The 17,028-nt window shown below is 57.9% G+C and overlaps 1 protein-coding gene across 2 annotated transcripts in view; it reads right to left on the minus strand.

Moving 5' to 3' along the window:
• The window catches only part of INPP5D (inositol polyphosphate-5-phosphatase D), a 107,456-nt gene that overhangs the window by 48,621 nt on the left and 41,807 nt on the right, over positions 1–17,028 (minus strand). For both annotated transcript variants that reach the window (XM_036022692.1, XM_036022691.1), the window contains exons 3-5: positions 10,381–10,531; positions 8,918–9,089; positions 5,157–5,297 (exon numbers count right to left, since the gene is read on the minus strand). In XM_036022692.1, coding sequence (XP_035878585.1) covers positions 5,157–5,297; positions 8,918–9,089; positions 10,381–10,531 — 464 coding nt within the window. The remainder of the gene's footprint in view (positions 1–5,156; positions 5,298–8,917; positions 9,090–10,380; positions 10,532–17,028) is intronic.

A 17,028-nucleotide genomic window follows, 5' to 3' on the forward strand; every position in this document is an offset into this window, starting at 1 on the left:
ATTGCTTCCCTTTGTGTTTAATCTAGGGCCTGTCTGTTTTTCCCCATTCTGTTAGTTGCCGTCGTGGGTGGGCCAGACGTCATTATAAAGTGATTTGTCATTTTTTTATTGTTCCATGTTTCATCCTTTCTGGGGTGATGTTCGACTTACCCGAGTCAACCAGGGGACCCCAGGACTTACTGGTGAGCAACTGTCTGCTCACGGTCCTTTGGTTTCTCCCTTGTAGAAGCGACGTTTCAGGGGGGTGCATGGGGACCGGCTGCTCTCCGTGCCACCCCCCACACCTGCCCCAGGTGGGCCATCGTGGGGTCGGTTTCCTCTTTAACTCAGCCGTCCTTGAGGAGACGATCTGAAAACACCTCACAGTCGTGGCCAGCACTGTTACTTCTTTCCGTTTTCCCCGCGTGGCGTTCCGGGAGTACGCAACGGACCTTTCGCTTTGTGTGTGTCCGTCCGTATCCAGCTGCTCCACCAGCTGGGTTCTTATTTTTAGGATTTTACCAGCTCGCCAACACGTTTGGAGGAAGAAATTCTTGGATCCTTTTTGAAGCAGAGGCATGTGATTCACACATTTTCACAACTCTTTTTTTTTTTTAATTTGCAAAGACTCCCTGGTCCGAGGTTGGCCTGCGTCAGAAGTCTCCTCCTCGGGGACACTGAGTCAGGGCTTTTCCTGCCTCTACAGAAAGTGTGGGTAATGCCGAATGTTGCCGTTTTTTTTAAAGTAACGGTGCCGTTCCCAGGCATTCGCTCTCTGCACTCACTCCTCTTCCTCGGGGTTTAGAAACGTGATAAGAAGAGGTTTAGACGTTGTTATTTGGTTCTTCTGTTAATCGCGTCTTGGGGAGGTTTTTTAATTCCTGGACTTAGCTCCTATAGAAGCCTGTACATATTTTTCCTTTTATGCACGTAGTCACCAATTATGCATCTTTTTTCCTGCTTCTTTCAGAGCCCATCCTACCCGAGATAAGTTGAGCCTCTACGTCAGGGGTGCCAAATTCATTTTCACCGGGGCACCATCAGCCATGAGGTTGCCTTCAAAGGGCCGAAGGTAACTTTAAGACTGTATAAATGTAACTGCTCCTCAACTAGGGGCAAGGAGCTCGGCCCTGCCACCAGGGTAGACACCAGACACCAGGGTAGACACCAGGCAACAAGGTGCCCACCAGATAAAACAGGGTGGAGGCCGGATTTGGTCCGAGGGCCTCGTGTTTGCCGCCTGGGCTCTACGCCCTCCTTGCAAAAACCACCGATTTCTGCCACGCATCCTCCATGCCTGCTTACTCGGCTCCCGCCCGCCCTCCCCGAGCTTTCTGAGCACCCCCCGTTGACACTCAGCTCTGTTCTGTGATTTGATTTTCAAATTTGATTAGAAGATTATGGCTTTATTTTTATGGCCGCCAATGAAGCGGTGACAGTAACGGTGGATGAAGTGTTTCTGTCTGGGGCCTGTCTGCTCACGGAGATCTTCACCCTGCCCCCCCTCACCACCTCCACACTTTGCCACCTTATTTTAGAGCCCCACTGTCCGCCGTTCCCCATTTCAGGGGTTCCCACGTCTGTCCAGGCGCTGGTGACTTTATTCTCTTTATTTCTCTTTTCTCTCAGGAATGGCCCCGGCCCGGTTCTGGATAGCGTCACTTGGGGTCACACATCTTCCTTGAGCCACCGAAGGCCTCCATTTCCGACACAGGACCCGGCCCCCCACCCCCATGGCCTTTTGCGTCAGGGGCTCTCGCCCTGTGGCTCCCGCCTCAGCTCCCTGCCTCCGTCCCGCTGAGGGCAGCGGTGGTGCTGGGCCAAGTGGCACGAGTGGGCGAACCTGGGCCCCTTCGGCGCCACCCTCGGACTCCGGCTCCAGCTCCTCCTCCTGCACCTCACCTCTAATCAACCAGCCCGGGTCCCGGTCTTCCTGAGTGACCTTATCCCCCCATCGTCTCCCAGCTGGATGCTGGTGGGCCTCAGCGTATCCCCCCCAGCCTCGAGGTCTCGCGGTCTCTGACCTCCAGCACGAGTCCTGGGTGGACGGCTCGGCTGGCGGCATGTATGTCTGACGGCACCCGGAGCCAACAGCAGCCCAGACAAGACCCCCACCCCAACCCCTGCACCTGACTTCCACTCTTCCGTGGCTGGCATCGCCAGCCCCTCGGCTGCTCCCACCAAAAACCTAGGGGTCACCCTGGGTGTCCCCTCCTCACGCCACACCCAACCAGGCTGCTCTACCATCCCAGCGAACCCCAGGTCACACCAGCTCTGGGCACCTGCACGGCCCCCTGCCCCCGGGTCAGCTAACTAACGTCCACCAGCCGCTCCCCTGTGCGGGCACTGCCTCAGCCCCGGGACGCGGCGGGAAGCAAGGCAGACAGAGGTGCCCGCCTCTGCGGCTCCCTTCTCGTGGGCACCGCCACGTCACAGCCGCAGCCACTGCGCTCTGGTCTCCCGCCTTGGGCCCGCCTCCCGGGGCCCACGCGCCACAGCCCCCACCCCATCACGGCCCAGTCCTCCAAAACCTCTGCAGGGCCCTGTGCGGGGGAGGACATGCCGTGGCCCTGCCCAGCGCCGGCCGGGGAAACGCAGAATGTCCGGTGGAGCGTGAATTGCAGGCAAACCACAGATAGTCTCCTAGTGTAAGCATCTCCCAACATTGCACGGCATGCACCTCCACTAACAGAGCATTTGCGGTTTATCTGCAATCCAAACCGAGCTGGGCGTCTGGGTCTTACTGGCTGAATCTGGCCGCCCTTCCCCCAACCTCCGCTCCGAACCCCTTCCTTCTCTCCCTACGCTGCAGCCACACGGCCATTCCTCCTGTTCCTGGCAGGCCCGCCCCATTCCCAGCTCAGGACCCTCGCACCTGACTTCCCTCTGCCAATCGCTGGATGGCCAGCCCTGTCACTGCCTCGGACAGCCCTCTCTCCCTGACCCCCCCACAGGACACTGGCACCGCCCCCCTCAGTATCTCTCCACCACCTTTCCCTGCTCTCCTTTGCCATGGTGCTGACTGAAGTTAGTTTGCTGACTGACAGACCTGGGCTGCTCTCGCGCCCCTCACTGAGACGTCAGCTCCCACAAGGTCTAAAGAGCAGGCACCTTCTGCGTCATGGTCATTGCTGGCACCCAGCACCTGGCACCGAGATCAGGGGATGCCTTCCAAACGGCCTTGTTGAGTGAGTGAATGAATGAATGAATGAATGAGTGTGTGCATGCATGGACTCAGTAAACTGAAGAACAGTTCCAACCAAAGCCCCTTGAAAACTACAAGTTTATAGTTAGCGTCATGGAACAGCCCCAGCAGCAGTGGAATGGGGGAGGGGGGCGGAAAACATCATTTTGTTCCTCAGATTTTCTAAAATTCCACCTCTTAGTTATGCAAGCCTCTGAGTCTGCTACCGATTTTTCCGTGAAGCTGAAGACAAACAACTATGTGGGGGGAACATCACATCATGGTGACTCTGACCCTGACTGCCCTGTAAATAGAGGCACGGAACAGCCAGAAGCCAAAGGAGACTTCTTCCGCCATCACAACGCACCGGAGGGCAGGCGCGCTGGGGAAGCCGCCGCCCTGTGAGGCGAGGCGACCCGGACCCCAGGGCAGCCCAGGTAGCCAGCCCTGGGGTGTCAGGGGACTCGTGCATGTGCCGCGTGACTGCGGCAGCTTAGAGGAGCGACTTTAAAGCGCATTTGCTTCCGGACAAGGAAGCGGCGAAAAAGAACACGGTCTCCACCGGAGCAGAAACAAAAGCTTGTTTGTTACCAGTCACCACGAAACCGTTAGCTACAAAGTGTCGTGTGTGCGTATGTTTCCCTAGTTACAACAACAGCATCCAACGGAGAAACTCCTCTCCATGGGAATTTATAAATAACGACGCCAGGTCCAGGGGGCCAGGACTGGATCAGTGGGAAGCCCATTCTTGAAATTAAAGCGGACAGGCCAGTTTGATGAGTGCTCGATTTGTCAAGGAAATCATTTGTCAAATTTCCTAAAGGTACTGATGGTAAATTTTTTGAAAGAAAGGTCAATTTGATTACTGATGATAGATTCTTGTGGGGGGTTTTTTTGTGGCATATTTACTAAACGAAGATGGATACGGCACCAGAGAAATTGACAAGAGAATTTTGAAACTGCTGAATCCGTCACAAAACCCAAACCAGTACAGGCCAAAAAAACCTCCCCCACCTGAAATGCAATTTTTTCCGACCACAACGTTGACCTCTTAGTTATGATGGGATCCCTTTGGCTCCTTGTGATTTCTTTCAGATGTTTTTTGAGTGTTCTTTTCTACTTTTCAAGATTCTAAAGAAAGCATTAAAACAATTCTTCCGCTGATTTTTTTTTCAGGTGACAGATCAGCCTAAATGTTGTACGTCCAACAATGAAAATGAATTAAACGTCAGATTAATTTTCATGTGAATAAAATTAAAATGTAAAATTTGAAAAAAGGCCCTGGCTGGCGGAGCTCAGTGGATTGAGCGCAGGCTGTGAACCAAAGCATTGCAGGTTCGATTCCCAGTCAGGGCACACACCTGGGTTGCAGGCCAGGTCCCCAGTGGGGGCCATGTGAGAGGCAACCACACATTGATTCTCTCTCTCTCTTTCTCCTTCCCTTCCCCTCTCTAAAATAAATAAATAAATAAATACTTAAAAAAATTTTTTTTAAAAGTCTAAGCAAAATTGGAATTTTCACCAATTGGTCACTTAATGAACTCAGTGTTAAAAAGCAGACATGTTGGCGAGTTGGCTGACTTGGAAGACTGCTGTCACCAGCCCCCTTGGGCCGGCACCAGCCACACAGAAAACAGGGTGACTTCAATGTAGTCCCTTCGAGTGTCCAATGAGCTTGTCAAAGGTGCCGGCTGCCGTGGGAAGGAACACCAGGCCCACAGCTCTCCAATGCTGGGTCCTGCCCGCCCCTTCCCATAGCAACTGACCTCCAAGTGACTTCAGTTTTGTTTTTTAAAGTGTTATATAGTTCGAAGAGCGTGACAACAAAACCTAGAAACAACCACGGAGATTCCTACGCCCTGCAGAGTGCCCCGTTATTCCCAGCACGGCAGCGGGATTTCAGCAGCCACGGGGAGCCCGGGGCCACCCCACGGGGCAGTTTCCCTCGCCCGCCCCGCCCCTGCCCTGCCCCCGGCCCCCCGGGCGCCCTTACCCATAGACCTCCTTGCACAGGAGCACTGTCAGTTTCTTCAGGTGGGGGAGGCTGCTGGAGCCCGTCTTCACAAACTCGGCGTCCAGGGCGAGCTGAGTGCTCACGTAGTCCTGGATGGCTTTGAGGTGCTCTTCCGGGAGCCTACAGACACGGAGGTGAGAACACGCTGGGCTCGTTCCTTTGGCCACAAACACCCAAAGGGGGGAGAAGAAATTCCCATTGTCAGGGTCGCCCGCTGACGTGAGGTCTTTCAGGGGGCGGAGGGGGGGACATCGGCACACCTGCTCGGCTCCCCGGGTCTCACCAGCAAGATTAAAGGGTCCCACGAGGGACGGTGCCTCGCAGCCCACCCATACAGGCTGGGAAAATGTCCCGTGAGCCGTGTCCCTGCCTCACGTGCTCCTGAACATGGGACCTGCGGGCCGAGGGAGGCTCTCGTCTGCAGATGGCCCGAGGTTCCAGCTCACGTGCCAACTGCAAAGTCACAGCCGGAGGCCACCTGCAGCCCCCACCTGTGTCGGTCGGGGCACCGAGTCACCTGGGCTCCGTGGGGGAAGGAAGTCTCCAAGACGAGAGACGGGGGCTGGGGATGTGGCAGTGGCGGCCCCGGTGCCCTGCCCTCGGCCTCCCCGCCTCGTCCAGGGTCTGGTCCGGCCCCTTGATGGGTCGTAGGCGCCCCGGGAGCCTCACACGATGGCCCCCAACCTGAGGGCAGCCCAGGCCAAGAGGCACCCAGGCTGCCCCCCAGGTCCGATCACACCTCGACATTCTGTGTCCCTGCACTTTTTTTTCCAGGTCACTTTTGAATCTGGGTTCCTCTAATCATGAAAATTAGTCTCAGCAAATATTTGCTGAGCATCACCTCCTAAGCACTTCATGCTCCTTCCCTCCCCAGACCGTTGTCACGGGGCGGGCCGCCTCACTCCTCCTTCACAGGTGAGGAGGCTGAGGTTCAAGGCTGTTCATTGGCCCTCGCAAAAAAAAAAAAATCATCACTAGCCTGAAAAGTCTCTGCTCCAGCCTGGGCAGATAATCAAGTGGGAGCTGGCGGGCACAGGCAGGGGTTTTCTGTGGCTTGTTTGTCTGTTAAGATCCTTGAAAGCATGACAAGCTGTTGCTCTTAAGACTAGACAGGAACGCATTCCGGCTCCTGTAGCTTGAGAAGTCAGCAACCAGTTACATGCCAGTCGTCGTAATATTTCCGTTTAATCTGTGCTTATTCTGAGTCTCAGCATCACAAGAATCCGGTTTCTGCCCTGGCTGGTGTATCTCAGTGGATTGAGCATGGGCTGCGAACCAAAGCATTGCAGGTTCGATTCCCAGTCAGGGCACATGCCTGGGTTGCAGGCCACAGCCCCCAGCAACCGCACATTGATGTTTCTCTCTCTCTTTCTCCCTCCCTTCCCTCTCTAAAAATAAATAAATAAAATCTTAAAAAAAAAAAGAGTCCGGTTTCTGCCTAAGTCCGTCTTACTAAAAGGGACGAAATCCCCCCCTGCGCCACTAAGAGACGTATCAGAACCATCATGGTGACTACGGACATAAGCTGTTATGTCGTGAATCCTTGCTATCGGAAGTCACGTGTGTTCCAATGTCTGGGGCAGGAAAGTGCGGTCCTGAGGTGGAGACCCCGCGGTGCGGAGGCTGACCTGCCCCAGCGTCTGGTGTTGGCGGGGACCCCGCCCATGCGATCTACGAACCGGCAGGAAAGACTGGGCGGGGGCGGGGCGGGGGGGGGTGAGCGTCTCATCCAGGAGAACCTGCAGGCGGTCCTCCGGATGCGAAGCTGTTTCACCAGCAAAAGAGATGGACTGCAGCACCCAAGGAAGAGCCCGGTCTTTCGTGACCCAGAAGAGAACAGAGGGCAGGACCGGGCCACCACGGTCCCTCCGCCACACGCCATGCACTCATCCCCAACTCTGAGCAGAGGTGTCAGGAAGGCGTGTCTGCTAACAGAGCGAGAGGGCCTCCCTTGCTCACATGCCCTCAACCACCGCCCCCCTCCCCCACCATGCCTCTAGAAGACACTGCACAGGGCCCTGGCTGCACACATCGTCCCGCCCCACTGGGCCTTGGGCCCATGAGGACAGCTGTCCCTGGAGAGGAGGGACAGGAGAGGAGGCGGAGTCGGGAGGTGTGGGAGAGGTGCTGGCACCGCCGGGCTCCCTGGCTGTTCCCCGCAGGAGGTCACTGCACTCGCACCTGAACCTGGAGAGGAAGCCAGAGGCCAGGGAACACGTGCAGGGCTCTGCATGGAGCAGGTCCCTCAAGCGTCTGCTACTCAGATGCATGTATCAGGGTAGTCGGGACAATGTATCAGCAGAGTCAAAGCTCTGGGTACTTAGCCAATTGCAAACAGCACAGGGGACTCAGAACGTGCAGGGCACACAGCCCGGTGGGCCTGGGGGAGAATCAGAGGATGTGCCAGGGCGGAAATGTAAAACGCCAGGTATCCTAGCAACCGGGAGGCTGGCACGCACCTGTGGGCGTTTCCTTTGTATTTTGCCAGATCAGGTGGTTGGGTGAGCGGCCCTCAAATTGATCTTCCAAGTTGGAGATGTTGTGGCAGCCTGACATTTGGGGGGCCCTTTTCTCACCAAGAAACAAAAATGTTTCTAAATTATTAATGCATGGAAGTTACTGAGCACCAACTTCCGAATTCATTCCGCACATGTGCAGTTAGTGCCTACTCTACGCTGGGCAACACGCTGGGTGCCGGGGCCAGTTCCCCTCATGGAGCTTCCTGGCCTTTTTTAAAAAAGATTTTGTTTATTTATCTTTAGGGAGAGGGAGAGGGAGGGAGAAAGAGAGGAAGAGAAACATCCATGTGCGAGAGAAGGTTGCCTTTCACACACTCTCCAACCAGGGACGGAACCCTCAGCCCAGGCAAGTGCCCTGACTGGGAATCCAACCAGCGACCTTTCGAGTAAGCAGGACGGTGCCCAGCCGCCTGAGCCACACAGGTCAGGGCCCCCTGGCCTGTCTCGAAGCCCGGGCCTCTGATTTGCAAGACTTGGGCTTAAGATAGAAATGGACCATGTGGCAAAAAAGCTGCCGGACCCCGCCACCCTGGCCCAGCAGGAGCCAGCCTGGGGCCACACGAAGGCCCAGGCGCTGGGAACCCTGCATCGGAGCAAGGAGGACTTCCAATATTAGGGTGAGTGCACCTCCCACCTCCCATCGCCACGGGGGAGAGCGCCGTGCCGTGCGGGCCTCCCAGGCCCTGCCACGCAAGAGGTGATTATTGCTCTGGCCTATTTACTGATGACAAGGAAGGCACCCCCCCCCCCATGTGAGCGGGGCCCAGAGCAGGAAAGGGCTGTGTGGCTGGTCCGGGCGGCAGGGCAGGCGGCTCCCCCGCCTGGGCCGTCTGACTCCGCAGATGGGGCGGTTCCAGAGGGAGGGTGCTGGGAGGAGAGGCCGCCTGCAGTGAGCCCCAGGAAGGGAGTCGCAGCACAGGCCCCTGGTGTCCGGACCACGCCACGGGCAGGAGAGGGATGCGCATCATTCCAGAAGCGGCTCCCACCCCAGTGGAGCCCGGGAGGGGCGGGACCTCTGAGCGGGGCTTCCGCAACCCCGGGCAGTGGAGCCGCAGGGTGAGCTGGGCTCCCTCGGGCGCCCCATCAGGCGGCAGGTGGGCTCCACAGCCACCTGTCCTGGGTGGGAGGGGCACCTCCAGGAGTGAGCCCCGAGGGCACTGCCCACAGGGTGCTGTGGCCCCGGGGTGGGTCTCCAAGGGGACCCACCGGGTCGGCACTCACCCGCTGGTGTCCATGCTCTGCAGCCGCTGGAACAGCGTCTCGGAGAGGCTGGGCCGGCTGACCTCGGCGGCTCTTGGGTTCTCGATCGAGGGAGGGACCTCCTTGGGCTCGCAGGGCCCGGTGGACAGAGGGATGTTTCTCGGCGGCAGCTCAGGCGGAGACGGGACGCCTTCTACCCAAGACAAGAGCAGGCGTGCCACGTGGGCAAGCGTGAGCTTCCCTCCGGGTCGCTGGCCCACGGAGAGGGCCACCTGGCTCCTCTGTGCAGTGACCCCGCCCCACACATGAGGTCCAGGCCGTGGCCCACAGGCCAGCCCAAGGGAGCAGGATGAACGGGGCGCCCGGCACGTGGCTGCCAGGGTCAGGTGGGGAGACAGGTCAGGTGCCCCCCACTGTCCACTGTCCCTGCTCTAATCTGCTCCCCCTCAGAGGCGACCCCGGGGACCCACCGGGCTCTTTCCAGGCCCTGGAGTTTAGGAGTCCTGACCTCCTCCACAGAACTGAAGGGTTCAATTCTGTGTCTCAGGCTTTTCCTTCAGGAAGAGAACTTTGAAGGGCCAAAGAAGGGCTCCCCCAGGGTGGCATCTACTCCCCGCCACGCCCCATGAGTTCTTGCCTGCCCCGTCTGCCCCGAGGGGTCCTGTTCTGTTGGCCCATGTCCCTCTGCAGCTTACCCAGCGGGGCCAGCGGGGCCACCCCACACAGGACTTTTTAGGGGTCTGTACCTTTCATTTTCTTTCTCTTTTAAAACACTTCATTTATTTATTTTAGACAGAAAGGAAGAGGAGAGAAACATCAATGTGTTGTTGCCTCTCATGTGCTCCCTACTGGAATCCTGGCCCGCAACCCAGGCGTGTGCCCTGACTGGGAACCGAACCAGCAGCCTTTCAGTTCCCAGGCTGGCACTCAATCCACTGAGCCACACCAGCCAGGGCCCTTGCATTTTCTTTTAATGAGGATACAAAGAAACTCCTTTCTTGCCCTTCCGGTTAACTGCAAGGATTTCCTGTTCCTTCACTCTCTTCCCCGTGAAATGCAGCTAATTATTCTGAAGATGATGGCAGCATTGATTGAGCGCTTACTGTGTACACTAGGTTCTGGGCTCGTATCTATCAACTCATTTAACAACACCCTGAGAAGGAGACGGTGTTTCTACTGTCTCTTTAAGAGAAGGCTGCGGGTCGGAGAGGTTAAATAATTCAGCCAAGGCCACTCAACTAGGATGCTGAGGAGCAGGATGGCCCACGCAGGTCCATCTGACTCCAGAGCTGTGTCCTAACTTGTCCTTAACCGTTGTGTCCTGCTGGCTCCCGCTGGTCATCGGACCCACCTAGTCTATAGCATCTGTGAGCACCTGTCACGAGAGACACCCCCCAGGGCCTCTGGGCCACCCGCTGCTTAGAGACCACGGTCCCGCAGGCACCTCCCACAGCAGGCAGCCACCTGCCCCCTGCCCCGCCTACCTGTCTCCTCCTCCGGCTCATCCCCCGGGTCCTCCTCCTCCAGCGGCACCGGGTACTGCAGGTGGGTCACCAGGCCCATGTTCTCCTTCTTGTAGAACTCGATGAGCTGGTCCAGCTTGGTGAAGAACCTCATGGGGACACCCTCGGACGCCTGCGGACAGACCCCCCAACAGAGGCGGGGTTGGACAGGCGGGGACGTCACCCAACCGTAGAGCAGGGGCCTCCTGCGGCGGAGCCCGGGGGGCCGAGGGAGTGACCACGTCCAGGAAAAGCCCTGGGCAGGTCAGCCTGCTACGCCCACACCTCACATTCCGTAACCCGCGGCCGCCGGGAGCCACTCTGCCAAGGGGCACATGTAGGACCGTTTGAAAGGTTTTCTTTTTCTTTCAGTTAAAAAAATGTATTTTTGATACAAGTAACATATATTTCATTAGGGCAAAACTAGAAGATACAGAATTAAAAAAAATAATAAGTTGCCTGTTATCCCACAACCTGGAGACGCCTATTTTCAACAATTCAGAATGTTTTTCTAGACTTGTGTATGTGTGTGTGTGTGTGTGTGTGTGTGTGTGTGTTTGGTGGGGGAAGACACCCCTTACAAAGAAATCACTTATTTTTAAATACAGGATGTCTATCCTAGCAATGGTTTTGCTTTTATTTTATATATTTTTTCATTCGCCACCATTCTGCCTTAGCAAAGCTCAGAAAATGAGTCAGCACAAGGCGCTTCCCTGATCCGTATCTCTGGGGGAGGGGCCAGGAGATAATGGGTAACTCCCTGGGGCCGGTTATTCTCCTGTGACTTTAGCAGGAAGTTCCAGGACATCCCTGGGCTGCCTGGGGAAGCTCTATTTAGGGGAGACACCCCCACCCAGTGTCACTTATTCTGCCTGTGGTCCCAGGGCTCTGAGGCCCCGCCCCTGCTGGCTCCCCTCGTGAGGGCTTGCCAGGCAGCAGGGAGGAAGGGAGAACCACCAGGAGGTTTGTCCTCCCATCCGTGCTGTGCCCCGCAGCTCCTGACCCACGTGTCCCAGCAGCCTCTCTCTCCTCCGGGCGGTCCAGTACCCTGCCCTGCCACCGCCTGGTGTCCCCTGTCTCCAGGACTGGCACTGACATCCGCCCGCTGGCACAGAGGACAAAGGGAGACACAGTGAGGCAGGGTGCCTCTGATTCAGCCAAAAAAGAGGCTGAGCAGGGAGGCTGCCTTGGGGGCAGGAGGAAGGTACATCCAGGCTCCAGGGGAGACAGTGGGCCTGGGGCAGCTGGACAGGAACAGGGGGCCAGTCAGGCCGTTAGCGGACATAGGGACGAGCACCAAGAGGCTCCCCCCTCTGGGCGGGGCTTCCTCGGCCTCATGGGAGCGCAGCCGGCCCTAACTCTCTGTGCCCGTGATTCGCCCCTGTTACCATAACCACTATCTGGGCAATGACAGTCAGGTGATTTCTAAATGAGTCATGAGGCCCTGGCCAGGTAGCTCAGTTCGAGTGTCATCCCAGTGCACCAAAGTTGTGGGTTCGATCCCTGGTCAGGGCACATACAGGAGTTAACCGTTGAATGCATAAATGAGTGGAACAACAAATTGATTTCTCTCTCCCTCTCTCAAAATCAACAAATAAAAAAATTTTGTTAATGAGTTGAGAAACTGCCATTTCAGAGTTGGAGGTCGGGGGTCCAACGGCTCCCCCTCGGGCTGCCAGTGCCGTCTTGCCCACCACACGTGGAAAAGCGGGCCTGATGTGGCAGGATGACGTGGGGTCTCAGGGCTACAGGTAAGTGGCCTCAGGAGGGCAGACGAGGCAGGGTGACCCAGACTGGGGCAGCCCCGGACGTCTGGGGGAGGACTGGGAACCAGTCCCGTCCCTGAGCCCTTGCTCCCAGCGGCCAACCCTGAGTTGTCCTGAGGGTGCTTTCACCTTCAACGAGAGCCAACCCCACCCCTCGGCCTGGCCCAGGGCTTCCCGCATGGCCTCTGTTTCCCCTCACGTGTCTGTGTGTGTTCACGCACACAGCACACGTGTGTAAAACTGTGCATGAGGGTGTGCATGTGCGTGCCTGAGTGTGGGCTTAAGCTATTCATAAATTTGTAGAGTTTAACAAAAAGGTTTTTAAGAACTTTTTTTAATAACTAGATTTTGGGGTTTTCTGATTAATTGTATACTTTATTTATTTTTTTTAAAGATTTTATTTATTTATTTTTAGAGAGGGAAGGGAGGGAGAAAGAGAGAGAAATATCAATGTGTGGTTGCTGGGAGCCGTGGCCTGCAACCCAGGCATGTGCCCTGACTGGGAATTGAACCTGTGACGCTTTGGTTTGAAGCCCACACTCAATCCACTGAGCTATGCCCGCCAGGGCTTTTAAGAACATGTTTTAAAAGTAAGCTCCCTTGTTTCCACAGAGCCCACGTTAAGCAACCTCTTTTGGGCACTCCTGAACCAGACACATCTGAGCGGGCGCAGCCGGGCCATCTAAAGTCACTCGAATCGGTTCAAACCCCAAAGCGAGCAGAATAACAAAGGTCGTTTGAAACGACGCAGGATGCGCAAACCTGATTCGGTGAAAGCAGCCGTGATAAAAGCGTCCCCCTGTCCAATGCGCAGCCGGAGGTGACAAGCCACTGGGCGCATGGGAAAAGGACGTGAAGACGTCAGAGAAGGTCCCCGGGGGAATGAATGACCCGAGTGCGGGTCTGGAAAAGGGCCCCCGGCTGGGGGGCGGCGTCTGGGGATGCGTGTCCGAGGGAGCACATCGGGTAGGGGCGTTTCGGCCGCCAGGGCGGAGACTCATGGCCGAACCGGCTGCCGGAAAGCCAGCACGGAAACTGCCGCGCACCGTCGGCCACGGACACATTTGATTTCCAAAATGGCAAAAAGTAAGGGTCCTAGAACTGGCGAAATATGCTGTGCACTAAGCATACAGCACAGCAGGACATTCTAAAATTAACCGAATCACCCCTAAATAAATACAATTAAACTAACCTAATCCCTGCAGATCTCCTTAAGCGGGAGGGAAGGGAGGGACGGAGGAGGCCAGCGCCGGGTGCTGAGTGCTGCTGGCAGACCGGCGTGTAGGATCGCTTGCCCTGGAACTGCTCACAGAGGCTGGGAGCCGCGCCTGGCAGACTGGACACCCAGGAGGCCCAGGTCCCCGGGAAGGTAGAGAATGAGGGTCCAGTCCAGACCTCACAGGTGGTGCAGCAGCCTGTCTGGCGGCAGGTAGGCAAAGCCAATGAAGGGCCGCTCACAGGCAGTGCTGGGGGAGGGGCACCTGCCTGCCCCTCCCCCACAGCTCAGGCGAGGGCGCGCCCAGGAAGAGCAAGGGCGTCGTGCGGGAGGCAGGTCTATGGTGGCGGCGGGTCCCACCTGAAGCGGAGACTCCCTGGGCAGAGGCGTGTCAGCAGGGAGCTGCCTGCCTCAACGGGAAGTGCAGACACACAGACCCACAGACACGGAGACGCACAGCAAGACGCCGGGAATGCCGAAGGCAGGGGAGCTGCCTAGGCCAGAGGTAGGGTCTCCTTGGGGGAATTGTTCCTGAGAGTGTCCCCAGGAGTCTTTGCCCTGGGCCCTAAGACTTGAAGGGGCTCACAGGGACTCCTTGGGGAACCTGTGCACAAGGCGCATTCTCAAGGAGGACAGGAGGAGGAAAAGGTCCAGTGGTCAGGGCTGTAGAGGCTCCTGAGCTGGTCTGACTGGTGAGCTGGGGTGCGAGGTGGGGGGAGGAGCGACGTCTGGACGGGCGGTCTGCTCACAGGGTGCCTGCGCCGGGTGCGGCCACCCCGGCCCTGCCAAGTCCAAGCTGAGAGTAGGGAGCTGGGGCCTTCGGGTGGTAGACAGTGCACTGACCTCGGGCAGTGGGAGCATGGGGGCCCGGCGGGGAGCAGGCATGGCCAAGTACATATCCACCTGACCTCGCACCTGCAGCCTGCTGTGCCCAGAGGGTGCCGCAGCACCCGGCAGTCAGAGGTTGGGTGGACTTGCTGCATTTGGAATCAGGGGAGGTGGTCAGGGGTGCTCTACGTGGGTCGGGGCTGGGGGTGCGGAGAAACAGTGTAGGGGAGGGGAGGGAGCAGGCGAGCACCCCTCCCCTCTCCCTGACCACAGCCCAGAGGCCGTGCCTTTTCAGTAATTTAAAACACAACGCGTCTGGCCCTGGCTGGCGTAGCTCAGTGGATTGAGCGCGGGCTGCAAACCAAAGCATCGCAGGTTCAATTCCCAGTCAGGGCACATGCCTGGGTTGCAGGCTGCAGCCCCCAGCAACCACACATTGATGTCTCTCTCTCTCTCTCTCTCTCTCCCCCTCCCTTCCCTCTCTAAAAATAAATAAATAAAATCTTAAAAAAAAACACAACACGTCTGAAAAGGAGGTTGCCATGTATATCAAGGGTCAGGTCCTGGGAAGAAGCAGGTGTCAAGTTAAACTGGGGAACTGGGGTGTAGGGATGCCAATAAGAGGGGTGACACACCTCAGAGCTAGCAACCATGCCACAGCCCCCAGGGGAGGGGCAGGTGCGGGAACAGGAGGGGACTGCCCAGCGGGACCTGTGCCCCGTCCCCAACCCCGGAAGCCAGAACACCTCCCTCTCCGCACCGGGCTGCGCCTCTGACCGCCCAGCCGGGCTGGACAGCCCATCACGTCCTCAGGAGGCGACCTGTTCGCCCTGCGAGTGCAGCCTGTGCACACACCAGGAGGGGGACCGCGCGTGCTCCCAGGGAGGGGGCTGCCCTTGACCCTTAGGAAGTCAAGGCCTGCAGACTTTGTTCCTCATTCCTCCGCCACTGGCTTCCTGAAGAGATTTACCAAGTGATTTCGAAACAGAAAAGGAAACCCTGAAACCTTCGCCATTCACGGAGAACCTGAGCTCAGCCCAGGGGCAGGCGCCCGCCCCCCTGGCTAGTGACCTCTGCCCCGGGACAGCTCCCCCAGCCTGGGACGAGCCCCTTGTCCCTGGCAGGTGCCTACAGCGCGTAGCAGACAGTGTGACCCCGAATGAGTGAAGGGTGGCATTTCTGAGTTACAGCGGCCTGTTCACAGCTTACAGCGTGCCAGCACAGAGCAGATGCCCCTTCGGGGCTCATGAGATCCGCAGGACGGACGTGAACTTGTGTTCATCACCAAAAGTCAGGCAGAGAGCAACCTGGCGGGTTAGTTCAGGTTGCAGAACAAAATACCCAGCTCTTCTCCTGCCTCCCATTGAAACCTCCAGGTCTGTGGAAGGTTCCAGATGCTTTCCAGCACAGTGGTTTCCAGGGAGGCCCTGCATGCAGCCCCCACCCAACCCAGGTGTGACTGCATCCCCACAAGCTCACAAACCCTGGAAGGAAAGGAACCCGGCTTGGCCTGCCTTCGTCTAGTCGCCCGAGGCCCTCGCAGGGGTTCCCGCGGGCCCTGCCGCTATTGGGGCACACGGGCGCACCGCCAGAAACAGGCCTTGCAGTGGGCAAGGTCTCTGCAGGGGGCAGAGCCGTGGATGTCCGAGGTGGGCCCTGCAGGGAGGGGCCCCTTCTCCTTGCGGCTCGGCACCTAAGCTGCCCCAGCTGCCATGCTCCTGGGGAAAGCACAGAGCAAGGGCTGAGGGCCACCTCCAGGCCCAGGGGGCGAGAAGAGGCCACCACCCCCGGGATCCTTAGGGCAGAGGGCAGCTGAACATCCAGTCCGTGGGAGGCCCAGGGCTGTGCACTCTGAGATGGGGTGTTTCTGGAAACGGGGCTGTGTGACTTTCAGACACCCTCCAAGGGCGGGGGAGTGGGGCGGGGAGGCCGGAGCACAGGGCCACCGGGCGGGCTGAAGTTTCCCAGGGGGTAACTTTAACTACACGCTGTCTGCCCTCCCTAAATGGGAACCGAAAGTGGCTCCTCGCAGGAGGAAGCCGGCACCGCGTGGGGCAGGAGCCGAGGAGCCCTGCAACACCCCCACCCCCACCCCCACCCTGCAAGGTTCTGCCGGCCTGCACTGTACATGAAAAGGCCTGTACGTACAATCAGTGTGGACACTTTTTACATGATGGGCAAGTAGTAAGGCGTGGGGGGAGATCCCTCCTCATTATCCCGCTACAGCAAAGTACTTCGTCCTGTTCAACCAGCATGTCCCCAGGAAAGGTCTGAGGCAGGGCGGCCATACCCTGTGGTTGCCGTGACCAGAGCAGCAGGGACGGTTGGGGGTGGGGTGCTGGTGTCAGTCTCTCCTGTTTCTCCGTGGAGGTAGGAGAGGTGGCGGAGGCCCCAGAGGCAGCAGTGAGGGCAGAGCTGGGTTCAAGCCAGACCTCGGAGCCCCCAGACCCCAGGGCTCCCGCCTGTACTGAGGCAGGCACTGTAAAGATGGAGCGGAAGCAGCCCAGCCCTGGCTCTGAGCCTCACCTCCTGCCCCCAGGGGCTCTGGCCTGAGGCCCCGCAGCCTCTTCCCCCACCTGCTCCGGGCCCTGCCCACCCCTCCCCCACCCCCACCAGCTCCTGAATGCTTCCCTAGGTTTTTCTCCCGCCCTCAGAACTGTTCTCAATCCTTAGTCACCTCCTCTCCCCTTAACCGCTTCCTCAGAGTTGCAGACCTCAACCTGAGCGAGGAAGGGAGGAGCCGGGAGCCGGGCTCACGGGCCTCTCGGGCCTCGGAGAGTTTGGGTTTTGTGCTGAGCGACTTAGGTGGACGCTGGGGCC

Source organism: Phyllostomus discolor, chromosome 4 (assembly GCF_004126475.2).
Source record: "Phyllostomus discolor isolate MPI-MPIP mPhyDis1 chromosome 4, mPhyDis1.pri.v3, whole genome shotgun sequence".
Taxonomy (NCBI): Eukaryota; Metazoa; Chordata; class Mammalia; order Chiroptera; family Phyllostomidae; genus Phyllostomus; species Phyllostomus discolor.